Source organism: Podarcis pityusensis (genome assembly GCF_964106645.2).
Source record: "Podarcis pityusensis genome assembly, chromosome: 5".
Taxonomy (NCBI): domain Eukaryota; kingdom Metazoa; phylum Chordata; class Lepidosauria; order Squamata; family Lacertidae; genus Podarcis; species Podarcis pityusensis.
In genome coordinates this window covers 62,944,802-62,972,627 of record NC_138032.1, presented here as the reverse complement: position 1 = coordinate 62,972,627, position 27,826 = coordinate 62,944,802, and the positions used below count along the sequence as shown (strand labels likewise).

At 40.6% G+C, this 27,826-nt stretch overlaps 1 protein-coding gene across 6 annotated transcripts; it reads right to left on the bottom strand.

Moving 5' to 3' along the window:
* Positions 1–490: 490 nt before the first annotated feature.
* On the bottom strand, positions 491–27,795 carry LOC308477826 (uncharacterized protein). Of its 6 annotated transcripts, none has more exons than XM_081006791.1 (13): positions 27,654–27,732; positions 26,592–26,672; positions 21,668–21,725; positions 16,136–16,211; positions 14,102–14,233; positions 11,884–12,007; positions 10,607–10,667; positions 10,471–10,517; positions 6,526–6,601; positions 5,242–5,343; positions 4,082–4,906; positions 3,531–3,611; positions 491–1,157 (listed from the first exon to the last, which is right to left on the bottom strand). In XM_081006791.1, the coding sequence occupies exons 4-13, from the start codon at positions 16,142–16,144 to the stop codon at positions 842–844; spliced, it is 1,773 nt and encodes a 590-aa protein (XP_080862917.1). In that variant the 5' UTR covers positions 16,145–16,211; positions 21,668–21,725; positions 26,592–26,672; positions 27,654–27,732; the 3' UTR covers positions 491–841. The 6 variants fall into 6 exon arrangements, with proteins under 6 accessions (XP_080862917.1, XP_080862918.1, XP_080862916.1 ...); XM_081006792.1 differs by lacking the exon at positions 27,654–27,732 and adding an exon at positions 27,062–27,112; XM_081006790.1 differs by lacking the exon at positions 21,668–21,725 and having other exon boundaries at positions 27,654–27,795.
* Positions 27,796–27,826: the final 31 nt, after the last annotated feature.

Genomic DNA, 27,826 nt, shown 5'->3' with positions numbered 1-27,826 from the left:
TCAGCTACTGATTGATTGAGTGGTTGATTGTGTGACTGCGGAAATGAATAAAAGTCCCCCATCCAAACAATGACTATCATCAGTGCAAGTAAGAATTTTTTGTAATTTTTATTTTTATCATCTACAATACTGTTTTATTTATTTTATAGTACAGTACATTGATTATTGCTTTCATTTTATGGATCAATGGTCTTGTTAGATAGTAAAATTCATGTTAAATTGCTGATTTAGGGGTTGTTTTAAAAAGTCTGGAACGGATTAATCCATTTTGCATTACTTTCTATGGGAAAGCGTGCCTTGGTTTAAGAACAGTTTGGGTTAAGAACAGACTTCCGGAACTGATTAAGTTCATAAACCAAGGTAGCACGGTACTGGGAAATTCAAATTGCTACCATCAAATGAATTGGCCACATTACCATAACTCTTTTATTTTCATATTTTGCAATGTATTTCCTTTCAAATTCATAGTAAAAGTTTATTGAGAGCAGTCTTTGTCTTTAAATTATTTTATTACACATTTCGTAAGTTGAAGCAATATATGTACATTTCAAAATAGGGGAAGTGAGAAGAACACAGCTTCTGTGGTGCTGTAAGCTGCGGTCTTCCAATTTCACTATAGGTAACCACTATTTTATTTTACAGAAGTTGAACATTTGTCTCCACATACACGTAACAAATGTACCACTATCTACATGTAAAAACCCCCAAACATTTGTGGAAACTAGTCTTACTACTGATACGAGTGCTGTAATTTTTAAAGATATGCTTCTTCAGTTTCAGAAAAGGTTTGGTCCCCACACAAGGGGTAATGGGTAAACATGCATGGCCACACATACTTGGCTCATTTCCAAATCTGGTGCTGTTTTGGAGGTAAATCATAGTGTGATCTATCTTCGTCTTCAGATGCATAGTCTAAAGGCAAACCATAATTGTAATCAATTGTTACTACAGGCAATCTTTCCCTTTGCTCTGTCTCCCTTGTAATTTTATGTTGAAGTTCCCTTCCATGGTCCACTGAAACTGAACTAACTTTCTGTTGCACGGATGAAGAGTGATGTACTGGCTGTGAGGGATATGGTGCAAATCTGGTTTTTCTTCCTTTGTTAATTTCATCATTAGAAGGGCGGCTTCTCCTGTAATCTTCAGGGCAATCAGGTCTATAATGTGAAAACAATTATTAATTGTAAACTTCTTCAACTGATCAGGCAGTCATCAAAGACAGGAGAGACAAGCATAAAAGGTTGCACTTTACAAAAAGATCTATGAATTGCTCATTGAAACATAAGTAATATGCATTATTTTCCTGAATACTGTACTTCCTTTCTTTGAAAAGGAACCTGTCAAATTAAAAATGTAAAAGGTGTACTCCTCCAAGTGATGATAACGAAATTCCCTCCTAAAAGCTTTTTAGTTTCAATACATTTCACTGGAAAAATGTTACCAGTATAGGTCCCAATGCATAGGAAGATTCATACCTGCACACAAGGCTCAGCTTCTACTCAAGAAGAGATTTCAGGGGTCTATTCTGAAATATGATCCACGCACACAGTGAGATGATCATGCTATGTGAGAACAAGAAGTCTCGTGCATGTTGAGACCCTTGTGTATATCCACCCCACTCAGAATTTTGGACTGTGGTGACATAATACAGCATTTTGAAGTGTGATACAGAGCAATCTAAAGCCTCTTTGTGCTGGTCTGGAGGTGTGGTTCGTTGGACCGAGTGGAGGTATTGCTCCAACAGCCTCCCGCTACCTGTGGAGTGATGCCAGCATCACAATGTCAGTGCAGACCGTCTCTTTTTGCCTGCCAAACAGGCAGATGTGAGGCCTACCGGTGGGATCCCCACCCCACTGGTAAATAGCCCCTAAGAAGAGAGCTCTGAGGGCAGGTCGATGAAGAGAGCTCTGAGGGCAGGTCGATGCAGAGATCTGCCTGCCCCTACTTTCTGTCCCGGCCACCATGAATGGCAGGGCTGCAGATGTAGTGGTGGCCCTGCCAGTCTGTTCAGCCCCACCGGACTGGGTTAGGATTTCCCCCCCTTTATTGCTTCCCCTTCTGTCTTCCGCTGAGACTGTCAAATATCTTCCTAAGAATATGATCAAACACATTGTCTCAACAGGAATATCCCCAAACACAAATACTTAATTATTTTGCTGCTTCATCCCAGTGTAAATTACTTTAGCTTATAATGAATTGTTGCAATCGAAAATGGTTATTTCCTGACTTCCTGCTGTATAAATAATAATATATGGTAGGTTACATGTTATAATATACAGGGACGCGGGTGGCACTGTGGGTTAAACCACAGAGCCTAGGACTTGCCGACCAGAAGGTTGGCGGTTCAAATCCCTGTGACAGGGTGAGCTCCCGTTGCTCGGTCCCTGCTCCTGCCAAACTAGCAGTTTGAAAGCACATCAAAGTGCAAGTAGATAAATAGGTACTGCTCCGGCGGGAAGATAAACGGCGTTTCCGTGCACTGCTCTGGTTCGCCAGAAGCGGCTTAGTCCTGCTGGCTACATGACCCGGAAGCTGTACGCCGGCTCCCTCGGCCAATAAAGCGAGATGAGCGCCACAACCCCCGAGTCGGTCACGACTGGATCTAATGGTCAGGGGTCCCTTTACCTTTACTTTACATGCTATATATCACACAGGCAGAGAAACAGGTTTGTGGACAGCAGCATGAATCCACACCACACTGACCAGATATCTACCCTAAGGATCAGTGACTTCAGGCCTTCTCTACTAAGGCCTCATTTGATGTGATGATGTGATTTCCTTTAAAGCCATACGACTTTTAGAACTATATTGCTTTCACTGCCACTTGATCCTGATAAGCCATCCAAATTTTAAGAGGGCATCATTAAAAAGAAATAAATGAAAACTTATTTAGGGCTACAATTCTGAGTCCAATTATACCCAGTAAAATTAATGTTATTTGGAGCCACAATGCTACCTATCTCCTACCCACAGTTGAGATACTAGGAAACTAGCTGCAGGATTCTCTCCAAACCCTCCTCTGTTGGATGCACACACTACTCCGCTACCTTAACTACAAAAGGGACACATTAGAACTGACCCCCAACCACATCCAATTCTAACCAGGATTTCCAGTTAAGCATAATTTGAAGCCAGAGTTTGATCTTGATCAAAATCCTTTTTAGACTGGAACCGATGAATTAGTTTGTGCTGTTGTATCGCTTAACAGCAGCCATGGTGGGAGAAAGGAACTGAGAAGAGGGTGGAGGAGATGTAGGGTGTGATTTCAGAGACTGCTCCTAATTATAGCTAAGAGGGAACCAAAAGTTGTACCTGCTCCAGCCTCTAAAAAAAAATCTTTATTTTCAAAGCTGAGTTCCTCAAGAATGAAGTAATTCTATGAAAGGATGTATTATGTCCACAGGAAACTGTCTTGTTGCAAAAACAAAGCAGGAGTATGTATATTATTAGAAAATGTCAATCTTTTAGTTTATATTTTTGAATGTGAATCAGTGACATGCTCTGCATAAATGCCATGACAACGCCTTTACCTGCAATCTCTATTATAATCATTTTCTCTGTGAAGTAAAGGAGATTCTGTGAAGTGCTCATGAGAAAGAAAAGGATGACCTCTATAAGGAGCAAAACGGACATATTAAAATAGTGGAAAGTAAGAAGCAATCTGAGTATAAATAATATATATAATAATTGGCATAACATTAAAAATATATATGGAATATGAAGTTAATACAGTCAGAAAGTTAATTGTATAAGGAGCTTAAAGAAAAACAGTATTTGAAACTTGATAATTTTCACCAGTATTCGTGTTCTCAATTCCATAAATACAATAAATTATCAAAACTATAATTTGCTAATCTGGCTAGGTTACAGAATTCCACTGTAGATGGGAATATAAAAAATAGCCAGGATATCAGGCTCCTTGACCTCAGAAATCTTAAATCTAGCAGTACACAAAGGGAAAAGGAGTCTTCCTAACTGCTTTGTACTGTTCTTCCGTTGTATTAGTTAATAGCAGCTACTGTCAAACACAGGAAACTGATCTAGAGAGATGTATACTCTGAGCTAGTAGGGTAATTCTTACCTTTCTAAATATCCTTCACATGGCACATCATCTTGGGGCATGTGGTCATTAAAAGGTCCCCTATTTCGAAAACCTTTCAGTTGTGTTTCCTCAGCGATATCACTGTAAGACTGATCACCACGAAAATGTCTACATCTTGATCCAGAATCTCTATCATCAAAATCTTCTAGTGGCACCTCTCTTTGTAAGTCATCGATGTGATGCTGGTGGTCGGGGAAAGGTGCCATTCTTTGTCCATGGCCCCTACTAACAAACTCGAATTCTCCTACTGGTGGCTGCATATCATCATGAGGGGGACAGTCATGAAAACGTCTAATTCTTTGCAGAGATCTCTTGTGGAATGTTAGGTCTTTTAACTGCATGTGTGGTTGAAAGCCATCATTAGATTGCGGTTCATAAAATGGTCTCCGCGTTTCTACATGGTCCCCCTCAACCTCCGTATCTAGCAGCATACTTCTGAGAGCAGGGATGTCAGGAAAATGTATTTGCCTCTGATCACGACCCACATCACCAAGATCTTCTGGTGATGCCCTTCCTGGAAAGTCATCAGAAAACTGATCATGGAAAGGACTCAGCCTATGTTCTGAGCCCCTTAAATCCATCAGGCGCATTTCTTCTTGATAGTCATCATCATAATACTGGCGGTCAGGGAAATGCCTTTGACTTATTTGTACTAGTGGCTGCAAATCATCTTGAAATTGGTGGTCATGATACGGTTTTCGTCGTTGTCCTGGACCTTTGTTAATGAAATCGAACTCTCTCAATTGAACCTCTTCTGGTAATTCATTGTGGCCATAGTCAAAAACTCTTACTCTTTTCCCAGGCCTGTTAAGGAAAGGGTTCTCATTTTAAGAAAGGCAAGTATTGAAATCAGATAAAACCAAAGTGTAAAGAAATATCTCATCTCTTAAGAGTATCACACTTACAATTTATATTTTTGGTCATAGTTTTAATGTTTGCATGTCAGTTTTCATTATAGAAGAAATCCTTGAGTGGAATTATTTTGACCTTTACTGCACTTTCCGCAATTTAAAACCTAATTATCATTAAATTATGGCTTAACTGTAAGCATTACAATAGAACTATACAGATTTAATTGTTCTGACAATATTTTTCATACTTCTAATTTCTACTTAAGAAAACGAATTTCTGCAGGTTACCTAGGATATTCTTCATTTGGGAATCTATCAATATGTCCATCAATATCATTTGGTGGCGGTGCAATATCTCCATCAGTATCCCATAAATTCATTCCAAGATTGCTAGAAAATGTCAAAACAGAATGTATTAATTGTTTGCTGAAGTTACTGATGGAAAAATACAAAGCAACATTATAATGAAGAAAGGAGGAAGTTTTCAACCTTATTTATCAGTTTCACACCTGTATGTAAATATATGTTTATACTTCCACAAGGCTGTATTTTTATGAGCAAGGTTCAGATGTGCTTAATCAGCATGTAGGACACCCAGATTTCATATTAGGATATGTTACTCTTTACTTATCAGTTTATCAGAATGTATATTTAGTGTATATTCAGGAAGTGAACAAAAAAGTTGTCAGGTTTGCTTTTTTTTTGGTACAGAAATTATCAGTTTAAACTAAGTGTAGAGATATTTCCTATTCTATTGATTAAAGAAGGAAACTTCTATTGATTCTGGAAGCTTCTCTTTGTGATATAAGCTGAAAGTTTCTAGCTAACAAGCAAGCTTCTATTCTGCCTAGAAACAAGCAGAAGGTTCCTGATGTTTGGGTAATTCCTTCAGAGAAGTTGAACAGCTGGTTTAAATGGGTTCTGCTATCTCTTTCTGTCAAGGTCATGCTGACTATAATAATAGGCCAGAAGGAGCCCGTCTCTTTCCCCTGTTCTCTTTCACTTCCTGTCTCTTTCCTTCTGCTCTGTACATAGTATGCTTAAGCAGTGCTTTTTTTCTAAAAAATGTTTAGGGGTACTCTCATTTTCCTACTCATATTGAAATACTGCCCCTCAATGAGGCCAAACTTAAGATTCACAAAATGTTTAGGGGCAGGCGTATCCCTGTGTCCCCGCAGAAAAAAAAGCACTGTGCTTAAGTGTTGAGGTTTTAGTCATATTGTAAGTTTAAATTAAGTCTGCTGCAACTGGATTTCCTATGGTCTGTGATAATCCTGAAATTTATGGATTTGTGACCATAAAGCTCATTTGCCTTCAGTAGTAAAAAGCTCTGATGGATGAACTTGATTGCCTCTGGTCTCTTTTTTGGGAACCCTGCATTGTGTTTAAGTTTTTACTCTGCTAACCATACACTGAGGTCTGCTCTGAATCAATATGGAGCAGAATCCATGACAAAAGTACCATATTTGTTATCACAATCAAAGTCTGAAGAAGGAAACACTGAACTTGTATAGAATCTCCAATAACAGAAATGGAATGTATTTAGTAATGAAAAACTATGTATTTACTTACCTTCTCATTGGCTGTGTTTTGAGATCTGCCAGGTATATTTTCCCATCAATATGGTGACCACGAGCCTCCCCAAAAGCTAAACAGATTTTGCGAACATTAGTTGTGTGGAATGCCATTTTGTGAACAGTGGGGGGGGGGGGGCTGTTGATAGTGGTTCAAAAACTGCAGTGCACTGCATGCTAGAAACATATTCTGTTATACTTACATGGGCATTTCTGTTCTTCTCAAGTGAAGAAGGCCAGCTAGGTTGGGGAAAGTTCCACGCCTTGAGGAAAAGGAGGCAGTCTCCTTCTAGAGGTTGCAGGTCCACCCCTACCCTCCCTCCCGATCCCAAGGCAAAGGTAGATGGTTCAAGGATCATTTTAGATCTTTGATGAGATCCCCTATGGATATGATACTTGCTTTGAGGAGAGGGGAAAGGGATAGGAGCACAAACAGCTAAGCTGGGAGAAAATGAAGGAGCTATTCTCTCCCAGGGAAGCAGCTTGAACAATGGAGCCTAGCTAATCTCCTTTACTTTAAAATAACAGAGTCACAGGTGAGCAAAGAATTTCTTTCCTTGAGTGCAGGAGGCCATCTAGGTTGGGGATTTTGAAAAGCAGTGCATCTCTGGGTAGATCAACAACTCTCTGGAGAGCCCATTTGCCAAAGTTCCCCATCAGAGGATGCAAAGATGTTAATTTTGTAATGTCCAGTGATAGCAGAGTTGGCTGCATGCAATTCTGTTCTGAAGTGCTCTGTCACATAAAGCCACTGAAGTTGATTCCTCAGTGCCTGAGTGAGGAGCTATTTCCTCTGGCTTTCATAGGAGCTTGAGGCTTGGGTGTAAAGCAGGTACTATTTGATAAAGGCAAGCTCACAATGGGAAAGGTCAGATCAAGCAGCAAAGTCTGGCCAAGGCAGACAAAGTCAAGTCACAGCAGGCACCCTTTAACTGGGAGTGACCTTCCTTAGATATTTATAGAGCCATCATGTTTCACACTGAGGACACAGCATCATGTTCATCACTTTTGAACAGTTCTTGCCTGGACAGGAATGCAGCTACCACCTTGCTAGCATGTTGGTTGAGAGAATGCATCATAGTGTTATGACCCCCCAAGCTTGGAACCTTGCAGTGCATGGTAGAGGATGAGGTTGAGGTCCCTTCCTCCAGCGGTAGGGGAGCAGTGAGAGGAAGAACCATCAGTTTTCCTGGTCAGAGGACACAGCCCTGTCACCATCCTTGGACTCAGCTGATGAGTCCCCTGCTGGATCTCCTCCCCAGGTTAGCAGATATCAAACGCTACAAAATCAAACAAGGCCCTTTAACAACCCAGACTGCTCCTCCAGGGAGGCACAGCCACATTACAGGTCCTGTCAGCCAATATAAATCTTCACTTGGCTTTCTCCCTGCTAGTATTATATTTTCTCATAGCTACCTTATGTAGTAGAGCTTTAGCAGAGCAGGGTTGCTTGGAGCTATCCAAGGTCCTGATTTTCTTTGTCCTCTGCCTTCACCTGACCTTGGGCTTGGCTGGCTTGGCCCATTGCTATTTAAAGATATGATTGAAGTTTGCTGGGACTATTGTTCTCCCTGCTGCTTTCTGAGTCATCTAGTCCTCCCTCCCTCCCTTCCTCTTGTGCTAAATCGTAGGAACCCTGCTAGATTGTCTCACAGCCTCTATGTAGGAGTTGACTGGGGATCCGGGAAGGTAGTCCAGAAGGAGACTGCAACCTCACTCTGAAGTGTGGATCCCTCCCCCAACTTATTTGGTTTCATCAACATGAATAATGTTGTTTTAAAACAACACAACACAACACAACACAACACAACACAACACAACATGATAATAACTGCATCAGGCTGGTGTTGACATATTATTTGTTCTATAAACTGTTGCCTAGAATTGTGGTGTATGAGGGGGAAGACATCTTAGATCTAATTCATTTTTTACTAGAGCCCCAGCTTCTAACAACCAGACTCATGTACAAAGAATTAAAGAACAAGGTGCCTCTGAGCATATTCTGAACCTAGGAAGTTGTTGCCAGTATCAGAAGTGAAATTAGATTACAGCACTTTCATACAAAAATTACCTCCTGGTTAGCTTTCTACACTTCTGCTGCCTAATTTAGGTGGCAAAATTTGTTTTGTTGATGCCATTGTTAAATAACTGGGAGTCAGAGGGTGCAAACACATTTCCACTTGTGCAACAGGCATTTCCCCTCCTGTCATCCCCTATGCATCCCCCATCATGCCTCCAAAATATGCTCCAGAGGGTTCCCTAAACATCTGGTCCAGAGTCTGAGGCTGCATGGCAGCTGCAGGTGGGGGAAGAGGAAGGGAAAGTCATGCTGTGCTACCAGAAGCCTGTTCTGCTGGTGCCACAGCCGTGTTGGATAAAACCCAGAAACGCTTGTGGATCTGAATAACTTAAAAATATACTAGTAGATCACAAACTACCTTCTGCCTACCTCTGGCCTAGAGAACTTGTATTATGAGGCGACAGACAAATGCAAATAATAAACAAAAAACAAAATAAACTGTGATTTAACAAATCCAAGAGATAACCTCATCGCAATGCCACTTCTTACTAAGACAAATTCTTCCTTCCTTCCTTCTTTAACCACAATAAAGCAGTTAATTGACCCCAATATTAACTGCTGTTAAGGTTAACCAGGGTTCTAATTTAACTGTGATCTGGAACTGTAGTTAGAAGGGAGAATTTGAAGACAAAGACGGAGAGGAGGTATGAGGTGGGGATGTGTATTTCCAAGGCTGACTCTTGATTTGCCAAGCACGGTTCTCAGGGAGCTAGTGTTACTACACTGCACTGGTTTAGTGGGTGCTATTTGCCACTGCTGCTATAAGCAGAATATTTTCAGTCTCTGAAAAAATAAATTGTGCCCAGCTGCAATATATGATTTGTCATTATGAAGATGGACAAGGAGGAGCCTCTGGTTCACATACTCCACCCTCATCCTTACCTCTTCTCCATCACTTGCATAAGAAAATTGAAAACTTCTGCTTTAGCATTAAACATAGTTCCCTGTTTCATTCACACTCAAGGAACTGTGGTTTGTTATAATGTGGTTACTTAAAACTAATTAGGCTTAAAGTCTTATAAAGAAGGATCATCCTTCTTTTTAACTAACCGCAGTTGTTTGGGATATTGAGAAAACCACAGCTGGAACAAACTGCAGTTCCCTACTTTTGATGTAACAGGGGCATATGATGACTGTTGAAGCAGAGGTTTTTGACCTATTTCTCATGTACAAAGTAGAAGGTAAAGTGAATACATGAGCCCAAGGATCAGAAAGGCTCATTCTCATAACAATGAATTATGGTCTGTCATTTCATTTAACCAATGTCATGGACTCTCACAAAAACAGCTTATTACATCCACCCCACCCCGCTAGGAATGAGAGTTATCCATTTGATGAGCAACTTGATAAAAAGCTGAAACTTCGAGTTCTTAGATACACCACTGTGGTCTCTAACATGTCAAGAAATATATACTGAAGTCAGAGACAGTGGAAGTTGCTGTATCCAGTATCTGCATGGTTCACATCACGGTGATCATGCAAATGAGAACTCCACAAAAGAACACATTAAAACGATTTACAGACATTTTACAGACAGTGTCAGGACTGAATTATCATCAGCTAAATTACATAAGCCAAATCACATGAAGAAGGCTCTATTTCCCCTTACACAAGTGTAAAGTTTTCTGTGCACATATGGAGAGATTGTAATTTTGCACTTTTGGTATAGCATCCTGCTGCTCCTATGACCTCCAGGAGAAGTTTTTTTGAGTTGCATAAAACTAAACAAAGAAAGGAGGCTGCAAAAGTCTTAGTATGATTGTGGCTTTTGGGAGGCAGCCTTTTGGATCCCAGCTATGGCAAGTGATATAACAACATAGTGCATGCAGAACCTTGACTTTTGATCAAGGGGCACACAAATACCTTGGATTGCTGTTTCTGGATCCCAGCCTTCAACGTCAATAAGATATCTAAAGGAATATATGCACAGATGCAGATCACCAAGCAGAACATATCACACTAGTGAAAATAACTGTTTAATATTTTATATGATACTTACCTACAGATAAGATAACCCGTTCTATTAATTCCATTAGTACAGTGTACTCCTATGAGCTTTGCTATTTAAAAAGCAAAATGAAAATAAAAGAATGTGAATATAAAAATACAGTAAGTGCACAATAAAACAAAGAGGTTTTGCAAAGACTCTTGCTGTTTACAGAACTGGTCCAGTAGTGCATCTTTAAGCCCTTAATGCTGAATGTATTGGCTCCCACTTAGAGAACCACGAATTTGGCAAATGGCTATTTGCACTCTGCTTCACTTGCAAAACCTCTTCTAAGATGTGATGAAGACTCTGAAAGCTGACAGTCTTGAGCCAACTTCTCCCTCCTTTTCTGCTTAACTAGTAATTAGTACTGTTAGGACTGAGATTGCATCTTAGGTAGTCTGCATGCAATATACATGGAGCAGAATTCACCTAAGGACTTCTCCTTCTGCAATGGGCCTTTCTGCCCACCCCATCACATGAAATTGGCATGGTGGGGGGATAAGGTAAAAAAAGGTAAAGGACCCCTGGATGGTTAAGTCCAGTCAAAGGCGACCATGGGGTGTGCCACTCATCTCACTTTTTCAGGCCGAGGGAGCTGGCATTTGTCCGCAGACAGCTTTCCAGGTCATGTGGCCAGTATGACTAAACCACTAATGGCACAACGGGACACCATGACGAGTGCCAGAGCACATGGAAATGTTTTGAGGCGGATCAGGAGAACTCACAGAACAGCATGCAGGGGAGGAGAGGGATGATCATTCCATCCAGCAAGGCAAGCTGAAAGAGCATGACATTGAATTCCACCCGAAGAATTGCTTTTGCAGGTCCAAAACTGAATGCAAGGCTTTCCCTGCAGCTTGATCCACACTATGCAGAAAGCTGTTAATGCATGTGGATTGACCTTTCTGGACTGAGACAATGTGGATGCACATTTTTAACGGGAATTGTTTCTACACAATAGCCGAGATCCAAATAAACACACAAACAGCTTGGCACGCACAAAAGGGCTTTGTATTGAATAGCAGTCTCATGCTGCGTAGCAAACCTCATTTGAAACTGGGCCAAACTACACAATATGTAAAATGCATGTATTTAGTGTCTCTGACTTTTCTTATTGAAAAATACACTGTTAGTAAGGGAGGAAATGGAAACATTGTAAAATTCCAGATTTGTTACATTGGAAAACTGTGAATCCATATTCACAGATTCCAACAGCAATTAATAAATTATACATATACGGACAAATACTGGCAGTGTTTTACAAAATGAAAAATGCTGTTAATTACCATTTTCTGCATTTTCCCATAGGAACTTTCTGACCAGTTTTTTGAATTGTAGAATAGTAGGATCATCTGGAACTTCAAATCCAATAGTATAAAGTTTCTTATAGACCACATTTTTAGGCAAATCCTATCAACAAAAAGGTGAACAAACTTGTAGCAAAAAATTGTAATTTGATCTCTGCATATCTGTAAGATTGATCCAATCTTGGCTCTGAATAAAGTTCATTTTGTAGGAGCTGAAAGTGCACAATTATGTCTGGTGAATCATTTTTCAAAACGCTCTTGCATCAGTCATAATTACTGTTGGTACAAATCCCCAAACTCAGAAAGGGAATGTGATTGCAACAACTCCAAGCACTTTTGTGTCATCTGTCTTCCTTGCACTGCAATTTATTTATTTATTGCACAAGATCTGACAGGAAACCTGCCCCATGAGATCATATTTGGAGAAAGCCCTATAGAGTTTTAAACATATGACATAGTAACGTGGCTAAGTATCCAGTTTCAAAGGTTTGAGCGTCATGGCATCATTATAATCATCCGCCAACACATAGACAGATGTCAGCTGAAAATATAATCAGAGTGCTTCTCTCCGTTTCCAACATTTTTGGAATTTCATTGTGATAGGCATTTCATAATTTGATTAAAATCAATGAACAGAAAGATCCTTGTTTCAAATTGGCAAATCTTACCCTCATAATCCTGTCACTATGTCTCACTACCAGTCTAAGTGTCTGATGTAACTCAGTCACACTATAATCCACTAAAGCGAATCAGCCCATTGATTCTTTTTTTTTAAAAAAAAATAATTTTTATTAACTGACCAATCAAATCAAATCAAATCACATCACATAAATTCCGAATTACAAAGCCGAATTTTAAATTTTTGTTGAGGGGACCCATATTTCAAGTTCCGAAGGGGGATTCCGATCATTTTCTTGTTACTGCGTTAATATCCAAATCTGTCCAAATAAAGTTCATAATTCTATCCAGTCTTATCTTGCTGTTTCCACATCTCATCTTATTCGTATATTTTTTCTTTTTTTCCTTTATGATCTCTTCTGATAATCTTCTTAAGCAGATAAACACCAATTATAATCCTGTGTGAATTTTTCCGTTCGTCCAATCCTCAAATCGAGATGGTTTCCATATATCATCGCTTTCATAAATAACATCGCTCTTTCCATCATTAATCGCAAAACTGTCGTTCTTAAGTCCCTCTGAGGAGTCTCACCCACAATATAAAAACAGCTCTATTTCTCCTCCCAGACTTAAGTCCTCCGACAGAACTTGCCAACATGGCGACGGTATTTTTAACTGCGTCATTCCAAAGCTGTTATACTTTCCACGATCTTAAAACATGCTTTGGTTAGAAAATTTATCTCCACACAGTCATAAATCCACAGCTTAAGTCATTAAAACGACATTTCTGACTTGTGGGGGGTGGGGATTCTTGGTTAATCACTTAGAGGGGAAAAAAAGGAAAGTTTTCCCCCCCTCCCCCATCCAGTCCTTTTGCCATACCGAGCCTTGGCGTATCTTCTCATGATTTATATTGTTCCTCCGACCCGTCTTGTTTATCAGAGATCTCTTCAGTTAGCTGTCGTTACTCCCCCTCCTTCCTTGAAATATGTGCATTCGCTTCCTCCTAATTGTTTCTTTTGAAGTTCTTGCAGCTAGAGGCGCGGATCAGAGACAGCGTCCAGGAGCGCCGAGATCCACAGGAGGGCATTCTGCCTAGTGCCCCCATCCCCACAAATTCGGGGGTGGTATAGGGCACAGCAGGTAAGGGCATCCCCCCCACAACCTTGGGGGGGGTAGGGAGGCTATTTACTCCCATCACAGCCTCCTAATTACCTCGTGTGGGTCGGAGAGATGTTATTGTCAGCCATCTTCTGATGTGCCCCTAGTGGCCCCTCAGCCCATTGATTCTAATATACTATTGTAATGAAGCCTAAATGCATTCTTGCTCTTTCTCCCTACCTCTCCTTCTCTTCCCTTGCTCTGCTGTTTTGAATGCCCTCAGGGGCATGGATCTAATCCTGTTACACTAAGCAAAGCACTGTGCACATAGATGGCAACTATAAATAAATAATTGGCATTCAGAGCTCATCAAGTTCCTCCACTGTTACTGTTATAACACATAGAGAATTGGTATGTTTTAAGATCAGCATTAGAAAGTACGCAGCAAAACTCGGAAATACAAATTTACTATCATTACCTTCACATGATAGTATCTTGTTGTATAGGTTAAATCTATAATTAAGCCAAGCTCTATATTTAGAGCTTTTATTGCAGCGATCAGATCTTTTGGAGTGAACTTTTGAGTTGGTGTCAGTCGCTGGTTGATTTCCTAGGGTGGAGAAAAAAGTAATTATATATGAGAAAATGTACCCATAGAAATGGAAAAATCTGACTCATAAAACTGAGAATTAGGAAATGAAACAGAAGCATTCAAAAGTAACAGGTAGTTTTGAAGCACAAAAATTCTTTACCTAAAATTAAACAGGAGGCAGAGGTAACATGAAAATCCAGACAGAAGGTTGTTGAAGGGGTTTCTGTCTTGGCTGCTATAAGGATAATGCTAATTTAGAGCCCAAATGCCCTGAATCAAACATGTGGTATTTTGCAACAACCTGAACAAGTGAAGTTACTGGAACTTCTGCCTGCTTCTTTGGAAAGAAGCTGATAAGCAACGTCTAGGTGGAGCAGATCATTGTGGAGTAAACATCTTTTATCTATACAGTTTCACCATTTGAAGAATCCTTCATGAAACACCACTTTGCATCATCTTGAGTAACAATGCTGTTTATCAGATAGTAAATATCAGATAGTTTATCAGATAGTAAACCAAACCTCCCATTCTTGAGCTTGTAAGCAACTCCACCCAGTACAGACAGGCTAAGAAACAGTATTTGTGGTTCGAGGACCCGACCCCCGCAATGTGAAATGAATACGCAAGGACACGTGATATAAGGTTAATGGGCAAGAAAAGGCCACAACTTTATTGATTACAGCAGTGAAAAGGTATTGGCTTAGGCATTGGATGTCTAAAACAAGGGGGTTTATTCACCAGTAGGTGGAGCCTGTTGATGCTAATCCAACTATAGGCTCTCCCCTGATGTCACCGGGGGTCATGCCATGGCCTCTCGCCAAGCAGGCATCGGACAGAGTACACGACTGCCAGATTCCTTTAACGGAATACCCAAAAATTGAAGGCATAGGCGATGGCCACACCCAACCCTTCGACACACCACAACACATTATTCCAATGCCTAACCTACCCACCAATACCACAAAAAGTTGTGACGATTGCTACGAGGTAGGCGAAAAAACCAAAAAGCCTAATGCCAAATGGAAAAATTCCTACCAGGCCCCCTAGACAACCAGGGCGACCAACCTAAGGTCCATAGCAATACCAAAGAACAAAGACCCTGAGCTAAAAGGTAGTGGAGGGTGGGTGACTCGCAACGAGAGGACGGAGAAGAATGAGGCCAAGGAGAGGCTGGCGCTGCCGCAAAAGGCTGCTGAACACGCCCCCTCGAAGGCACCTGGTTGGATGCCTGCCGAGGGGGCATGGGCGCCAGCCAGGTGAGAGGAGGAGGCAGGGGGCTAACGCCCCCTGCTCGGGGCGGTGCTCGGGCTCCCGCCCACAACCACTCCCCTCTCTTCTAGGGAGGAGAGTCTTTCTCAATTGGAATAAAATTCTCTCCCCTATTCACCTTTCTTTTCTTAAGTTCAACTTACATATCACCCCCTTCCTCAGCCTTAAGGAGTGAGTAAGCAAGACAAAATTCAATCTGCGTAAACTGAGATTCCTGGAAAAGTGTCATGTGACCCACTGAAAAATATGGAAATGTGTGATGTAGGTGCACATAGGATACAGGTTTGACCTTTGTATGTTCTGGAAAGAAAGTGCTTTCTTTCTTGTAATCTCAGTTAATAAAACTCACAGGCGCAACTGAGCGGCAAACAGGGTTTTTGAGTCAAAGGGCCAATACACAGAACACAATAGTACCCTGCCCTACAACCATGACAGTCTTGAGCCATATACAAAACACAGAGTAGGGATAGGAGGATACTAAAAGAGAATAGTCTTGTAGTTTAAAGACTATTTTGTTGCTCTTGTCTGATATTGTGCTGAATGGGATGATCCAAAGGGGGATAAGTTAAACACTTAGATAAAATATACCTGAGTTTATGTGTTATGCTTTTTGATTAACATAAATGTATGAAAGCAAAATTTTATACGTACCCCTTTCATGGGTGCTTTGAAAGGAATGAACCGGGTTCCTGCTATAGGTTGTCCAATTGGCGATACATTCCGCCATCTGTTAAGAAAAAGGAAATATGGTTGTATTTAATTCTGTATGTATTGGAAAAATACAGGTTATGACAACAGCGCTTTACAGAAAACATAAGGACTTCAATCCAGAGATATGTACAAAAAGCAGAAACTTGCTTTCAGAATACTGTACCAATTATATGTTTTGGTGCAGTTGATCTTGGTTCTGAATCCAGATACTCTTTAATGCTGGAAGAAAGGGTAGGAGGTTCTGGATTCCCTCCCCCTACCCAACATATTGTTGTCTCCAACCAAACTCAGGGTTCAACCATACAGTACTTGGTGCTCTATGTGTAATCCTCAGGCAAGTTACTGTGCCCCAGAAGCTATGTAGGCAAGCATTTGTGTACACTTCATTTCCAATCCAACATTGTTAAGAAGGTTGAATTCTCCTTTTCTGTAGCGTTGGTCATGCCATTCCAAACAGGTAAGCATGTAATGCTTTCTGAAATCTCATAGCATAAGCCTGCCTTATTGATTTTAATGGGAGAGAGCTCAAAATTCTCTTGTAGAAATGTGCTCATCTTTGATTAGGTTTCTAGAAGGGCAGCTGAATTTGTCTGTCAAAGCACAAATAACAAAAGAATCTTGAGGCACCTTAAAGACTAAGAAATTTATGAGGGCATAAGCCTTTGTGAGTGAGAGTCTGCTTTATCAGATGTATGGTCTCTTCAGTTGCAAGTGGGAAGAGGATTATCAGCAGTGAAATCAGAGAGAAATGAAATTTCAAAATTTACAAAGGACAATTAAATTAGGGTTAGAATGTCTGCAAAAAAACCAGAGTGAACATTCCCCCAAACCATGACAAATGTTAACATAATCAACAGTGATGCTGAGTTAATTAACATATGTAATGAGACAGGAAACCATTTTCTCTTGCTATTATTGTGAGATGATAATCAAGTTTTTTGTTGCCAAATACCACATATTGCTATACAGTAGTATTTGTTACTACTATTACTACCACTAATTCCATGGGACATCTACTACTGCTGCTGCTACTACTACTAAATAATTTAGGACATTTCTATGTAAAAAGCACCCAAACCAAACAGAGGCAGTCTAGAATACACTGATATGATTAATGGCATTGAATGCCATTGTGAGATTCAGGAAGGTCAACAGGGCTACACTATCCCTATGTATCTCCTGCCATAGGTCCAAATCTGGGCTGGAAGCAAGACAAAAACCTGTATCATTTCAAAAGTTTATTTTTGAAAGCAAAGCTAAAATATACATTACTTACTGCAGCAACATATACAACTAGAAATGAGGTTGGCAGGCTCCAAGCTTAGAATGCATCTTTAGCAATTTTTAAAAATGGGAGTCATTGTGACATGGCTGTTCCAATGCTATTTCTGGCAGGGTTTGAAGGAAGCAGTTGTGAGCTGGTTTAACATGTTTATATCCCAAGCCATCATCTCTGATATATGAGAAATAACCATTGCTCCAGCAATGTCTGCAATCACTTTCTAGAAACATTACGAGGCGCATCCATAGCGCAGCAGCTTCTATGTTGTTGCCAGTTACATTAGGGGGCTGTTGTGTATTGAGCACATATAGTAAGCATAAAAACTCATGGGACTCATAGATTTAATTTTGGCTTTAATTTTGTATTTTACATGAGATACCCTATTACGGAACTAGAAAATAGAAATTTTATTTGCAAAAGCAATGGGAAGCCTCTGGCAAAGTGAGAGGTAGGTGAAAAGCATCTCTTGCTACTATGGAAGTCTTTGGCTTCCCACGTTGTGCAAACCAGGTTGCTGCATAGGTAGCCGCAAACTATGGCTTACTGGGACTGCTGGATGTGCAGGCTCCTGCAGCAGAGCTCACAGCTGCTTTGCTCCTCTTAAGTCTTTTTCACACCAACAACATGCTGAGCTAAACCAAGGTTTGGCTTAATGTGTCATCTGAACCCCAGCTCATGATCAAGCTCTTTCCCTGCAAACTATGAGCTGTAGCTAAGAATAAACCATGGCTAAGAATAAACCACAGCTAAGAGAAAACCTTGGCTACAGTTTGCGGTTAGCAAGGAGAGAGCTTAACCACAAGGCCAGATTCGGACACGCTAAGCCAAATCTTGGCTCAGCATGCCATATGCATCAAAAGGACAGGGGAAGCACACATACTTCTTTGTGCAAAGTAGGCATCTTTTTACTGTGGATATTGTGAGGAACGTTTTTCACATTTGTGGGTGCTAAGGCAGGATATGGGGTGGGGATTTGAAAACAGAAGCATGGATAGTGAAGCTATCCTGCAGAAAGCATTATTGCCTGGACACTTAACCATGTCACATTCATTGTCTCTTGCACTATTATTGGGGATTCAGCATGCAACTGAACATAAAACTCAGCCAAGAGGCCCCCTAGTTTGCTTTTAAAAAATCGGGATTCACAACTATGCTCTACCATCCTTCATAACCTGTCCCTATATGTATATTCTGCTTATTAAACATACATATGATGTGTATTGAGAATGGATCTATGTGAAGGTAATTTTGAAAATGTGTATGCATTTCCAGGGATGTGTACCCTAAATAATTCATTGGCTATCCTCTCATGAGTAATAGAAGTAGAAAAATTACTCAAAATAAAAAAGCACATTTGCATATTTTGCAATATCCTAAGATTCAGCTGTCCATTTTTTCATAGGCCCATGTATGACTACAAGGGCATGTGCAGGCATACAAGACCATTATTTAATCTCCAACTCATTCTTGTTGAATGTGTAAGGCATATTAGCCTCCAACACCAATTTAAAACTGCAAGCAGTGTTTTAGAAATGCAGAGCAAGCAAGAGCAGGCTTAAGATAAATTCATGGATGGGGAACCTCAGCCCAAGGGGCTAAATGCAGCCCTTAAGACCTATTTACCTGGCCCACAGAACTCTCCCCTGGCCACAACTCTTACTGGTCCTGCTTCAAACCCTCAAGTATTTTTGCCTGGCTGAAATGTTTTTAAACTCTTGATAGTTCTTGGTTGCCTGGATGGACGGAGGTGTGGACGTGCATAGAAAGGAGTTTACGATACACAATTAAGTTTCACAGTTCCCAGTCCATTTCTGCCTCTGACTATGCTCATTGTTTGCCTCTGGCCCCATCTGTTACAAGCATGCTCCCCAAAGGGAATGGGGCCCAGGCTGAAAAAGGTTCCTCATTACTGCATAAAGCAATGGAACTATAACCTGTGCTACAACACTTAAGGCTTTGACATAAAGATCTTCTCATCCTTTATATACCAATGACCATCTTATCATAACCGCTCTGCATGTCAGGATTGGGGCTTCAATGTGGTGGCGCCTACTCATTAGAACTTCCTCCCATTACATATCAAACAGGTGCCATCTGTACTTTTTTCAACAGCTCTTGAAGACTTTCCTTTTTAACAATTTTTCTGAGTGGATATTCCTATCCCTAATGTTTTCTGTATGCATTTGAAATTGTTTTCAGATATCCAATTGTTTTATGCAAGTTTTCATTGTATTCCAAAATCACTTCAAGATGCTTGGGGGGGGGGAATAAAATATAGCCCCCCCCATATTCAAAACTCAATACACAATAGTACTGAGTATTGCTCAATAGTAGCAATGGATAGCACAGCCTGTATTTCTTGCTTTATATACATGTTCCCAAAGTATGAACACCTATCGCTGTGTCTAACAGTCAACAGTGCATATTTCCTAAGTTGTACTTAGTGGCACCTGCTTCAAAAATAAATTTATTTTGCTTTAAGCATGATATGGGTTAGTGTGTTGGACTAGGACCTGGGAGACTAGGGTTCAAATCTCCACCTCAGGCATGCAGTTCACCAAGTGGATCTGATTGGGTCAGTCACTGTATCCCAGTCTAACTCATAGGGTCACTTTGAGGTTAACATGGGGAGAGAACCATCTAGCCACCTTGAGCTCCTTGAAGGAAAGGTAGGATAAAAATGCAATAATGAAATTATTAATTGGATGAATAGAAGACAGCTTTGCATGTTGTTAACCAGCTTTTACTACAGCTGACAAAGAAAGCGCCACATTACCTTCCAACAGTTTGGCAGATGGTTCCCATAGCTTACAGGTTCTCATTGGTTGGTAGTGGTATGCCAATCCAAACCACAGCTATATTGAAAATGATGCCGATGATAGCAGAAACAGCAATCCACTCAATGTGTATGTATGTGGCTAGAGAGGTTAGGAATATTGGAAGCAGTCTTATTCAAGGTTGGACCATTGGCTCACATAACTCACTACTGTCTGCACTGATGGACAGTGACCCTGCAAGGCTACTCTATAACACTTTTGTAGTAGGTACTCATTTTGACTCTTTCAGACACAGTGCTTGGTATACATAACAAAAAAGCAACTCAGTAAAATTTTATTTTTTAAAAAAAGGAAAATTTATATACTGCTTTAGCTTTTTTTAAGGAAAATGGTAAACATTTCCTTTAGTTCTGTAAATGTTTTCCACTGTGTGAGCTTCAGCTTCCATTCTTAAAATGAATTGCCTCAGAGTAGTTTATAAAAAAGTATAGCTGACAGGTGAAAGAAAGAGACACAGAGGTGGTAGAATTGTTATATTTTATTGTCAGAAATATTGGCTTGTCTGAAATACAAATAAAGTAAGATTGTGGGGCTTTCTTCAGATTAATTCAAAGATTGAATGGAATAATTTCAAGGTTTATGTATGTAACCACTTAATGAAGATAAAATAAGCAAGCGTTATCTGCTGCCACATAGCGATGCAACACAGTTGTTCACTGACCAATGTATACTTACCATCTTTGAACACTAAAACTCTTATCGTAGGGACAGGCTTTCATTCTCTGTTTGTATAGCTATCCATCTACCCAAACTGGGCTACCCAAACAAGCACTACTGAATTCAAACAGCATGCCAAACCATTGATTATGATCCAAATTTGCAGCTTGAGTTTCCAACAAGGAAATGAGTTAATATTTAAATTGTGCTTTAACCAAGCAGTATGATATTTGATAAATGCAAGACTCAAAGACTTATTGGTTCGTCTTAAGATTCTTTTATCAGTGAACCTTGCCTCAGAAGTATGCATGCAAGTATCCTATGAAGTCTTTTTAATTACTAAACATGTTTAAAATTTATGAATGTTAATTTTTATTACTGTATTCATTTTATGGTAGTTGCATTCCAAACAGAAGGCTTTATGATATTAACCTGCAGTAAATATATCTGAACCACCTCAAATGGTTGAAGAAGCTGCCAAACATTTTTTTAAGATACTGGGAGAAAGAGGCAATACTCATGAACCCAAGAAATGAAACCAATTTTTAAAAACATTTGACTCAATATGTCCTGGGCAAAAATGAGTACGTATCTGCCACCTTTTGGCATACTATAGCTGCCACACATACTGCTTGAAATTGCTTCCTTGGTAGCAACAGCCTCATGCAGTGAGCCATTTCATATGTACTGCCTCACCTTGATGGTCAACTCCCACCACATTTTGTCTCCACACCAATGCCAAACATTCCAGCTTCTGTGAACATGGAGATAAATGAAATAGTTGAGCCTGATCCTCATAGTGAAATGATGCATACAAAACATCTCACCACATGGAGGCAGTTTCAGATAAACCAAAACCAAAGCCCTCTCCCCTGTTGAAAATCCTTCATCTGTCATGGACTCTTTACATTCTCCAAGAAAGTGAGGAAGGTCCTTGTCATCCATTATCTTAAAACTGACATGCAGAGCTGAAGTTTTTTGTTTTAGTTGTTGCTACCTTGCTATACAAGGAAGCATCTGGCAAGAGGAAAAGAGATATCTCCTCAAGTATCATTTCCTGATTAAATACTAGATTGGGCAAACTGCCAAGATTTACTCTGAATTGAGGATGACCCCTTAAGGCATACATGTCCAAAGTCCGGCTAAGGGGCCTAATCCGGCCCACCGTTCTATTTAATTTGGCCCCTGTGGCAGTTTATTTCCTGGGTAAAATCCTAAAAAAAAACAACTCAACAATTTTGGTTGGCCCTCAGGCAAGTTCACTTCATCAAATCTGGCCCTCTTTGAAAGAAGTTTGGACACCCCTGCCTTAAGGGGAGAACATAATTGCTAGTTTTAAACATGTTTTGTCTCATCTTCTTGAAAATTTCTGCCTGTCATGTCACTGAGAGCCATGCATCAAACTGAATGTTAGAATTATGCTGAACATTAAATAGGCGGTGAAAACCTACTTAATATCATATTAGTCTAGGATCAATTAGAACAGGAGGACTAATCTTTTTCACCCTGAGGGCCACACTAGGGGCTGCCACCCCTCCAAGTTCTGCATGCCAGTAGTGGGTGTGCCCAAAGAACATGTGTACGCTCTCCTACTCAGCTATGCTGGGCATACAGTTCACCATAGAGGCAAGCACACATGCAGTAGAGTGGGGTGCAGAGGGACAGACCAGCAGAGGAAGAGTGAAGGTTCCAGCATTCTTCCTTTGCACTGTAATGCTAGGGTAGGAGGCTTTCCTCCTAGCTCAATGCTATAATGGAGACGAAGAGCCAACAGTTTCAAATATCTTTTTACATTCCAAAGCAACTTTTTCTCTCTTTTGTGCAATGCCACTGCAAGACAACACAGGAAACAGGAAGAAACCTTTCTTCCCGTTTCCTGAGCTATAAGGACTTCTTGCAATTGTATCGTACCAAAGAAGAAGAGGTGCATTTGCAAGCTAAGCTGAGGCAAAGGAGCCCAATTTTTGGAGAGCTGGTGAGGCACCCTACAGCAATAACACTATGCCATCTCAGTGGGAGACTTGCCTCATTGAACTCATGCAGTGAAAACTATGGAATGAAATCCATCTCATGCAGACTTAAGTTGCACTCATCACTTCCTCTAACAAAGAGATCAGGTAGTAAGTGATGGCAGAAATGGAACTAATGAGAAAAAAGAGAGGGGTACCAGCATGTTCAGTGAAACCCCATGGTTCACAAAAGTATAAAAAATGTTTTTTAAAAAGAATCCCAAGTGGCAAAGTCTTCAATGAGGCCTGAGAATACTCAGTACCTATGGAAAGTTGACTGTCAGATGGAGAAAATCAACAGGGGTGAAGGTGGAATTGAGTTTTGTGGAGGAAAACAGAGCAGCTGTGATGGTTGTACACAATTCCTCATCTGAGTTAAAAGCTATTTTTTTCATAATAGGAAAAAAACTTAGGACTACTTGCAGTGACCCCAATTAACATCTGATTTAATACTTCAAACTGTGTTACAGAAATACGCAAAGCGAAGAATATTTCAACTGTCCCTCAAATCATAAAAAATGAAAGGAGAACCACTTAAGCAAATAGCTCAGAGTAAAGAGCTATCTTATAATGCCCTCCTCAAGGCTCTACAATTAAAAAAATTAATAGAAGGAAGGGAAGTCTGTCTTTATTCTATTTAGGCAAACTGAAATCGATAGTATGTTATCACCTGTTAAAAGAATGATCATGCAAGCACCTGAAATTATGTAAATAAGTGCTTCATTAACAAAAAATTGATTTTTAAATGTTTGCTAGCCTTCGTGTCTTATGAATAATTGCAAAGTAACATAACATTTTTAATACAGAAGTATAGTTCCTTCTTACAATAGGAAACAAAGACATTTAACTGCACTCACTTTCTATTCCTTATTATTTAGCTGCCTAAAATAACTTAGCTGTTTAAGTTGAATGTATTTTTCCCAATATGAAAATATTTACCAATCTGAATTGCTTAATTTTTATTAGATTGTTAATATACCTGAAGTATATAATAATGCATTCCAAGTAATGTGTATTAGCACTTTGGATAATGTATATTCACCTATATTGTTAGCAAATTCATTATAGGTATAACAATTAACACAAAATAAAATAGAATAACAATGTGCAATTTGAAATAGTCCAGCTATAGTGTACAATTAAAGGAGGACGTAAAAACTGGAACCTTCAACTTACTGTGAAAGTTATCAGTATTTTTTTTCTACAGTAAAATATGCCTTGTATGCTGTAGGACCAAATCATATTGGGAAGGTAAATCTATTTCTGCATGATTTCCCTTTAATTAAAATATTTATACACCTCTTTTCATCAATAATTTCAAATCAGTGTACAAAAAATAAAAACAAGTAATACAACATACACAGAAAGCAGCAGCAGCAGATAAAAGCACAATTAAGTCATATAATACAGCAATCCTATACAGTACTCTCTTACTGAAGAGGAAGTTCTACTGAACTTCATTCTCAATAGACATATTTAGAATAGAAAAATTCTTTTAAATGCCTGAGTAAATACAAAATGTTTTGTCTGGTGCCTAAAAGATAGCAATGGTGGCATCAGGTATACTACCCTTGCCCTTATTGTATCAAATACAATCTCTGATATTTGGTATTTGAAAGAGAGCATCAGTGAAAGACCCTCTGACATGGGAGGAAACAGATTGATACGCATTTTGTATTTTTGATCTGCTTTATGCATTTACACCTGGCTTTGGACCAGAGATAGGACCTTTTCATTGGTGTGCCCCAGATGTGTAACTTCACCACGTTTTTGGCACTGGGAACAGCCATACTTCTCCCTATTTTGAAATGTTGCTTCTATTCTTACTGATGCTCTTTATTGGTGTTGTTTTTGCTTTTATGTTAATGTTCAATTCTAAATCAATGTGTTACCTTCATTGGAAACTTCCACTGAGAGGCGAGATGGAAACCTTTTAAAAACTGAAACCCCCCGGAAATGTCTTCTTAGCAAAAGCAGCCAATGTCCATTCTTTATATAATCCTTTCAACCAATTTATCACAGATTTTTTCATGTACCCCTCACCAAGGATCTACTAGCCAAGAAGTATCTGGGCTGCTACGGTCTGTGTGCACTATAACTCTAGTGCTGGTATTTATATGGGTGTACTGTGTAGGCATAGAGAACAGCAATGACATAGAAGAACAAATGAGAGATGGCAGGTTGTGTAACAGCTCCTTAAATGAACAGCTGCTGCCAGTAAACTCAGCCAGTAATGAATTCCATCTAGCAGCGTATACTAAGATGGCTAATATAACTGTCAACAACACAGACAGCTCAGTGCACTGAGGCTGTAATGTGCAGCTGCAATTGTATAGTAACTTCAGTACTGAAAACTTATCTGTGCCTAGTTCAGTGCACAATTGTGATAGTCATGCATCACTTCTCATAGTATGTTACCAAGCTGGAAGAGGTGAAGTCCTGTTGGTTAGCAGCTACACACTGAAGAAGTTGTGACGATTGGCCTCTAGACAAAAAAATCAAGCTCTACTATGCTACCAGTTCTAGCCTAAAAGATAATGTACCAATCTTGCAACTACAGTTCACTTTTATTTGCACTATTTTAATTGGTACCTATCTTCCCAATAATTCCTTACAATGTTAAGTTTTTGTTCTCAATGCAGAATTCCAGCCAAGTTATCCTTCTATTGAGGGTTGGACTACCAAGTTGATCTGTTTATTAAAATCAATGCATGTTTCAACTGTCTGTTAAATGCATACTCAATTTATGTTGGTAATTTAATGCCATGTTACAAGAGTGTACAAGAGCAGGAGGCAACAGAGGAAGACGCAGAACAATGCAAACTAAAAAATATGTCATAACCACAAACTTTGCTTTCGAATTGCTGCAACAGTACTCCTTTGGAAATAATACTGCTTAGCAATATTGTTTCTATGTTTACTTTTCTAATGTCACTTCCTGAATTTCTTCAATTTTATCTTGATATTTGGATAGCTTTATCAAACTAATCTCTACATTTTAAAAGCACTTTTCCATAGAAAAGTTGTGTTATGTTTTAAGAGAGTTCTGGGGTATTTTGGCATGTCACAAAAGTGGAGAAAAATTGGGACCTTAGGGGCTAAATGTGATGAAGGAAAGCAATTATTGTTTAATAACTGTTAGACAATTATGCAAGTCAATGCTGACAATCCTACAGTTAAAAATAACCACACTTGAATAATACTTTGGTAAAGTTGGGCTTCTGTAAATAGCCCATGCTTAGTCAAGTAGCATATGTTTCTGCATGTCATGTAATTAATAAAAACCACATTTATGACATGATGTGGTATTATTCTGCCATGTCACAGAACTGAAATGTTAAGAACGTAGTTTCAATTAATTCCTCTTTGCACACATTTGAGGATCAAGAGAGAAGAAACAGGAGCCATCTATGGCTGATGGAGGAGCATTCACAAACACGGAGGGATAAAATACTTACCTGGGGGATGGTAAGCTGTGACTTCATGTTGCTGCAAATACTTACCTTAGCTTATCTTAGATGGCAAAGATGGTGCTGCAGCAAGAGAGAACAGGTGGGGCTGTCAGAGCCCCCTTCCTCTCTCTCTCCATGTAATATTTATAGGATACTTACCCAGCGGGAATACTATTCTTCTTAACCATGGTGAAAGCAGGAGTGGACAAGAGTGCGAGGCAGCAGAGAAAATGGGCAGCACTGCAGCAAATGAGAGAGAACCGCGCCGTTAACCCGGTGCCAGTCTCTTCCTCCAACTCTCACAGAGCTGAGAGCCCTCAAAGGCCCAGGTCGGATGCAATGGTGGTAGCTCACCAGCCATGCATAAAGCAAGGGAGCAGAAGGTCTAGCTTTTGTTGCCAAAGAGAAGAGCTGAACCCTCACCCAGCGCTTATCTCCCCACAGTCCAGCCCCATACCACCACACCAACCTTACTTTGAACACAGGAGGGGGGGGGGAATCAGACTGCAGGGAGGTAAAGGGGGGGGAGGGTCCCAATAAACCCAGTTTGCTTCCAAAACCAGACCCTTGCCCCTCTCTACTGGGGCACTGGGAAAGAAGAGCCTGATCGACAAACACACACCCTTCACCGTTTGCTTGGTCTTAAGTGCACGCATTCGAGGAGGTGGAAATGGGTGGCTGGGGGTATTAAGAGGGGCGGAGGAATTAGCAGCTGGTCCCCCCTCTTTTTTTTTTTTTTTTTGCAAGGCTTGGTGGAATTAGCAGCTGGTCGGCTAGTGACCTTTTTCTTTTCTTTTTTTGCAAGGCGCGGAGATACAGCTGAACCTCTCAGCCCCCCTAAACAGGCACCCGGCAAAGCACCTCCACTTTCCAGGAAGCAAATATGGCAGAAGAGAACGAAGCTGCCTCGCTGGAAGCTTGGAGGAAGAAGAGCTGCCCGACCAACCTGCCGCGGGGCGAGGGGGGGGCAGGTTTCTGCTCCCCCCCCCGAAGGGCCCGAAGCGAGGTGGGGAGAAAAGGGGGCGCCACAGACCCCCATAGGAAGCCCCGGCTCCCCGGCGGCGGACACCGAGGTTGGGCCCCGAAACAAGATGGGCGTGTAAACTATCTGGGCACCGAACCCTTCGGGCCCAGAAATCAACCGAGCTGCGGCGTGGCCTTCACCAGGCCTCGCAAGAGGACCGGCGGCGGCGGCAAAAGCGGGTGGGCGGCTGCTCGTACCCTCAGAAACGCGTTTTTCTCTCTCCAGAGAGAAGCGAGCGGACCCACCGACAGTGAAAGCTTCCCCCTTCACGCTCCGGCACTGCGCATGCCCCGCAGCTGGTCAGAGAGGCAAGCGCATGCCCAGCGGCCGGCGGCGCGCATTGGAGCGCATGCTCAGAGAGGGGCCCTCT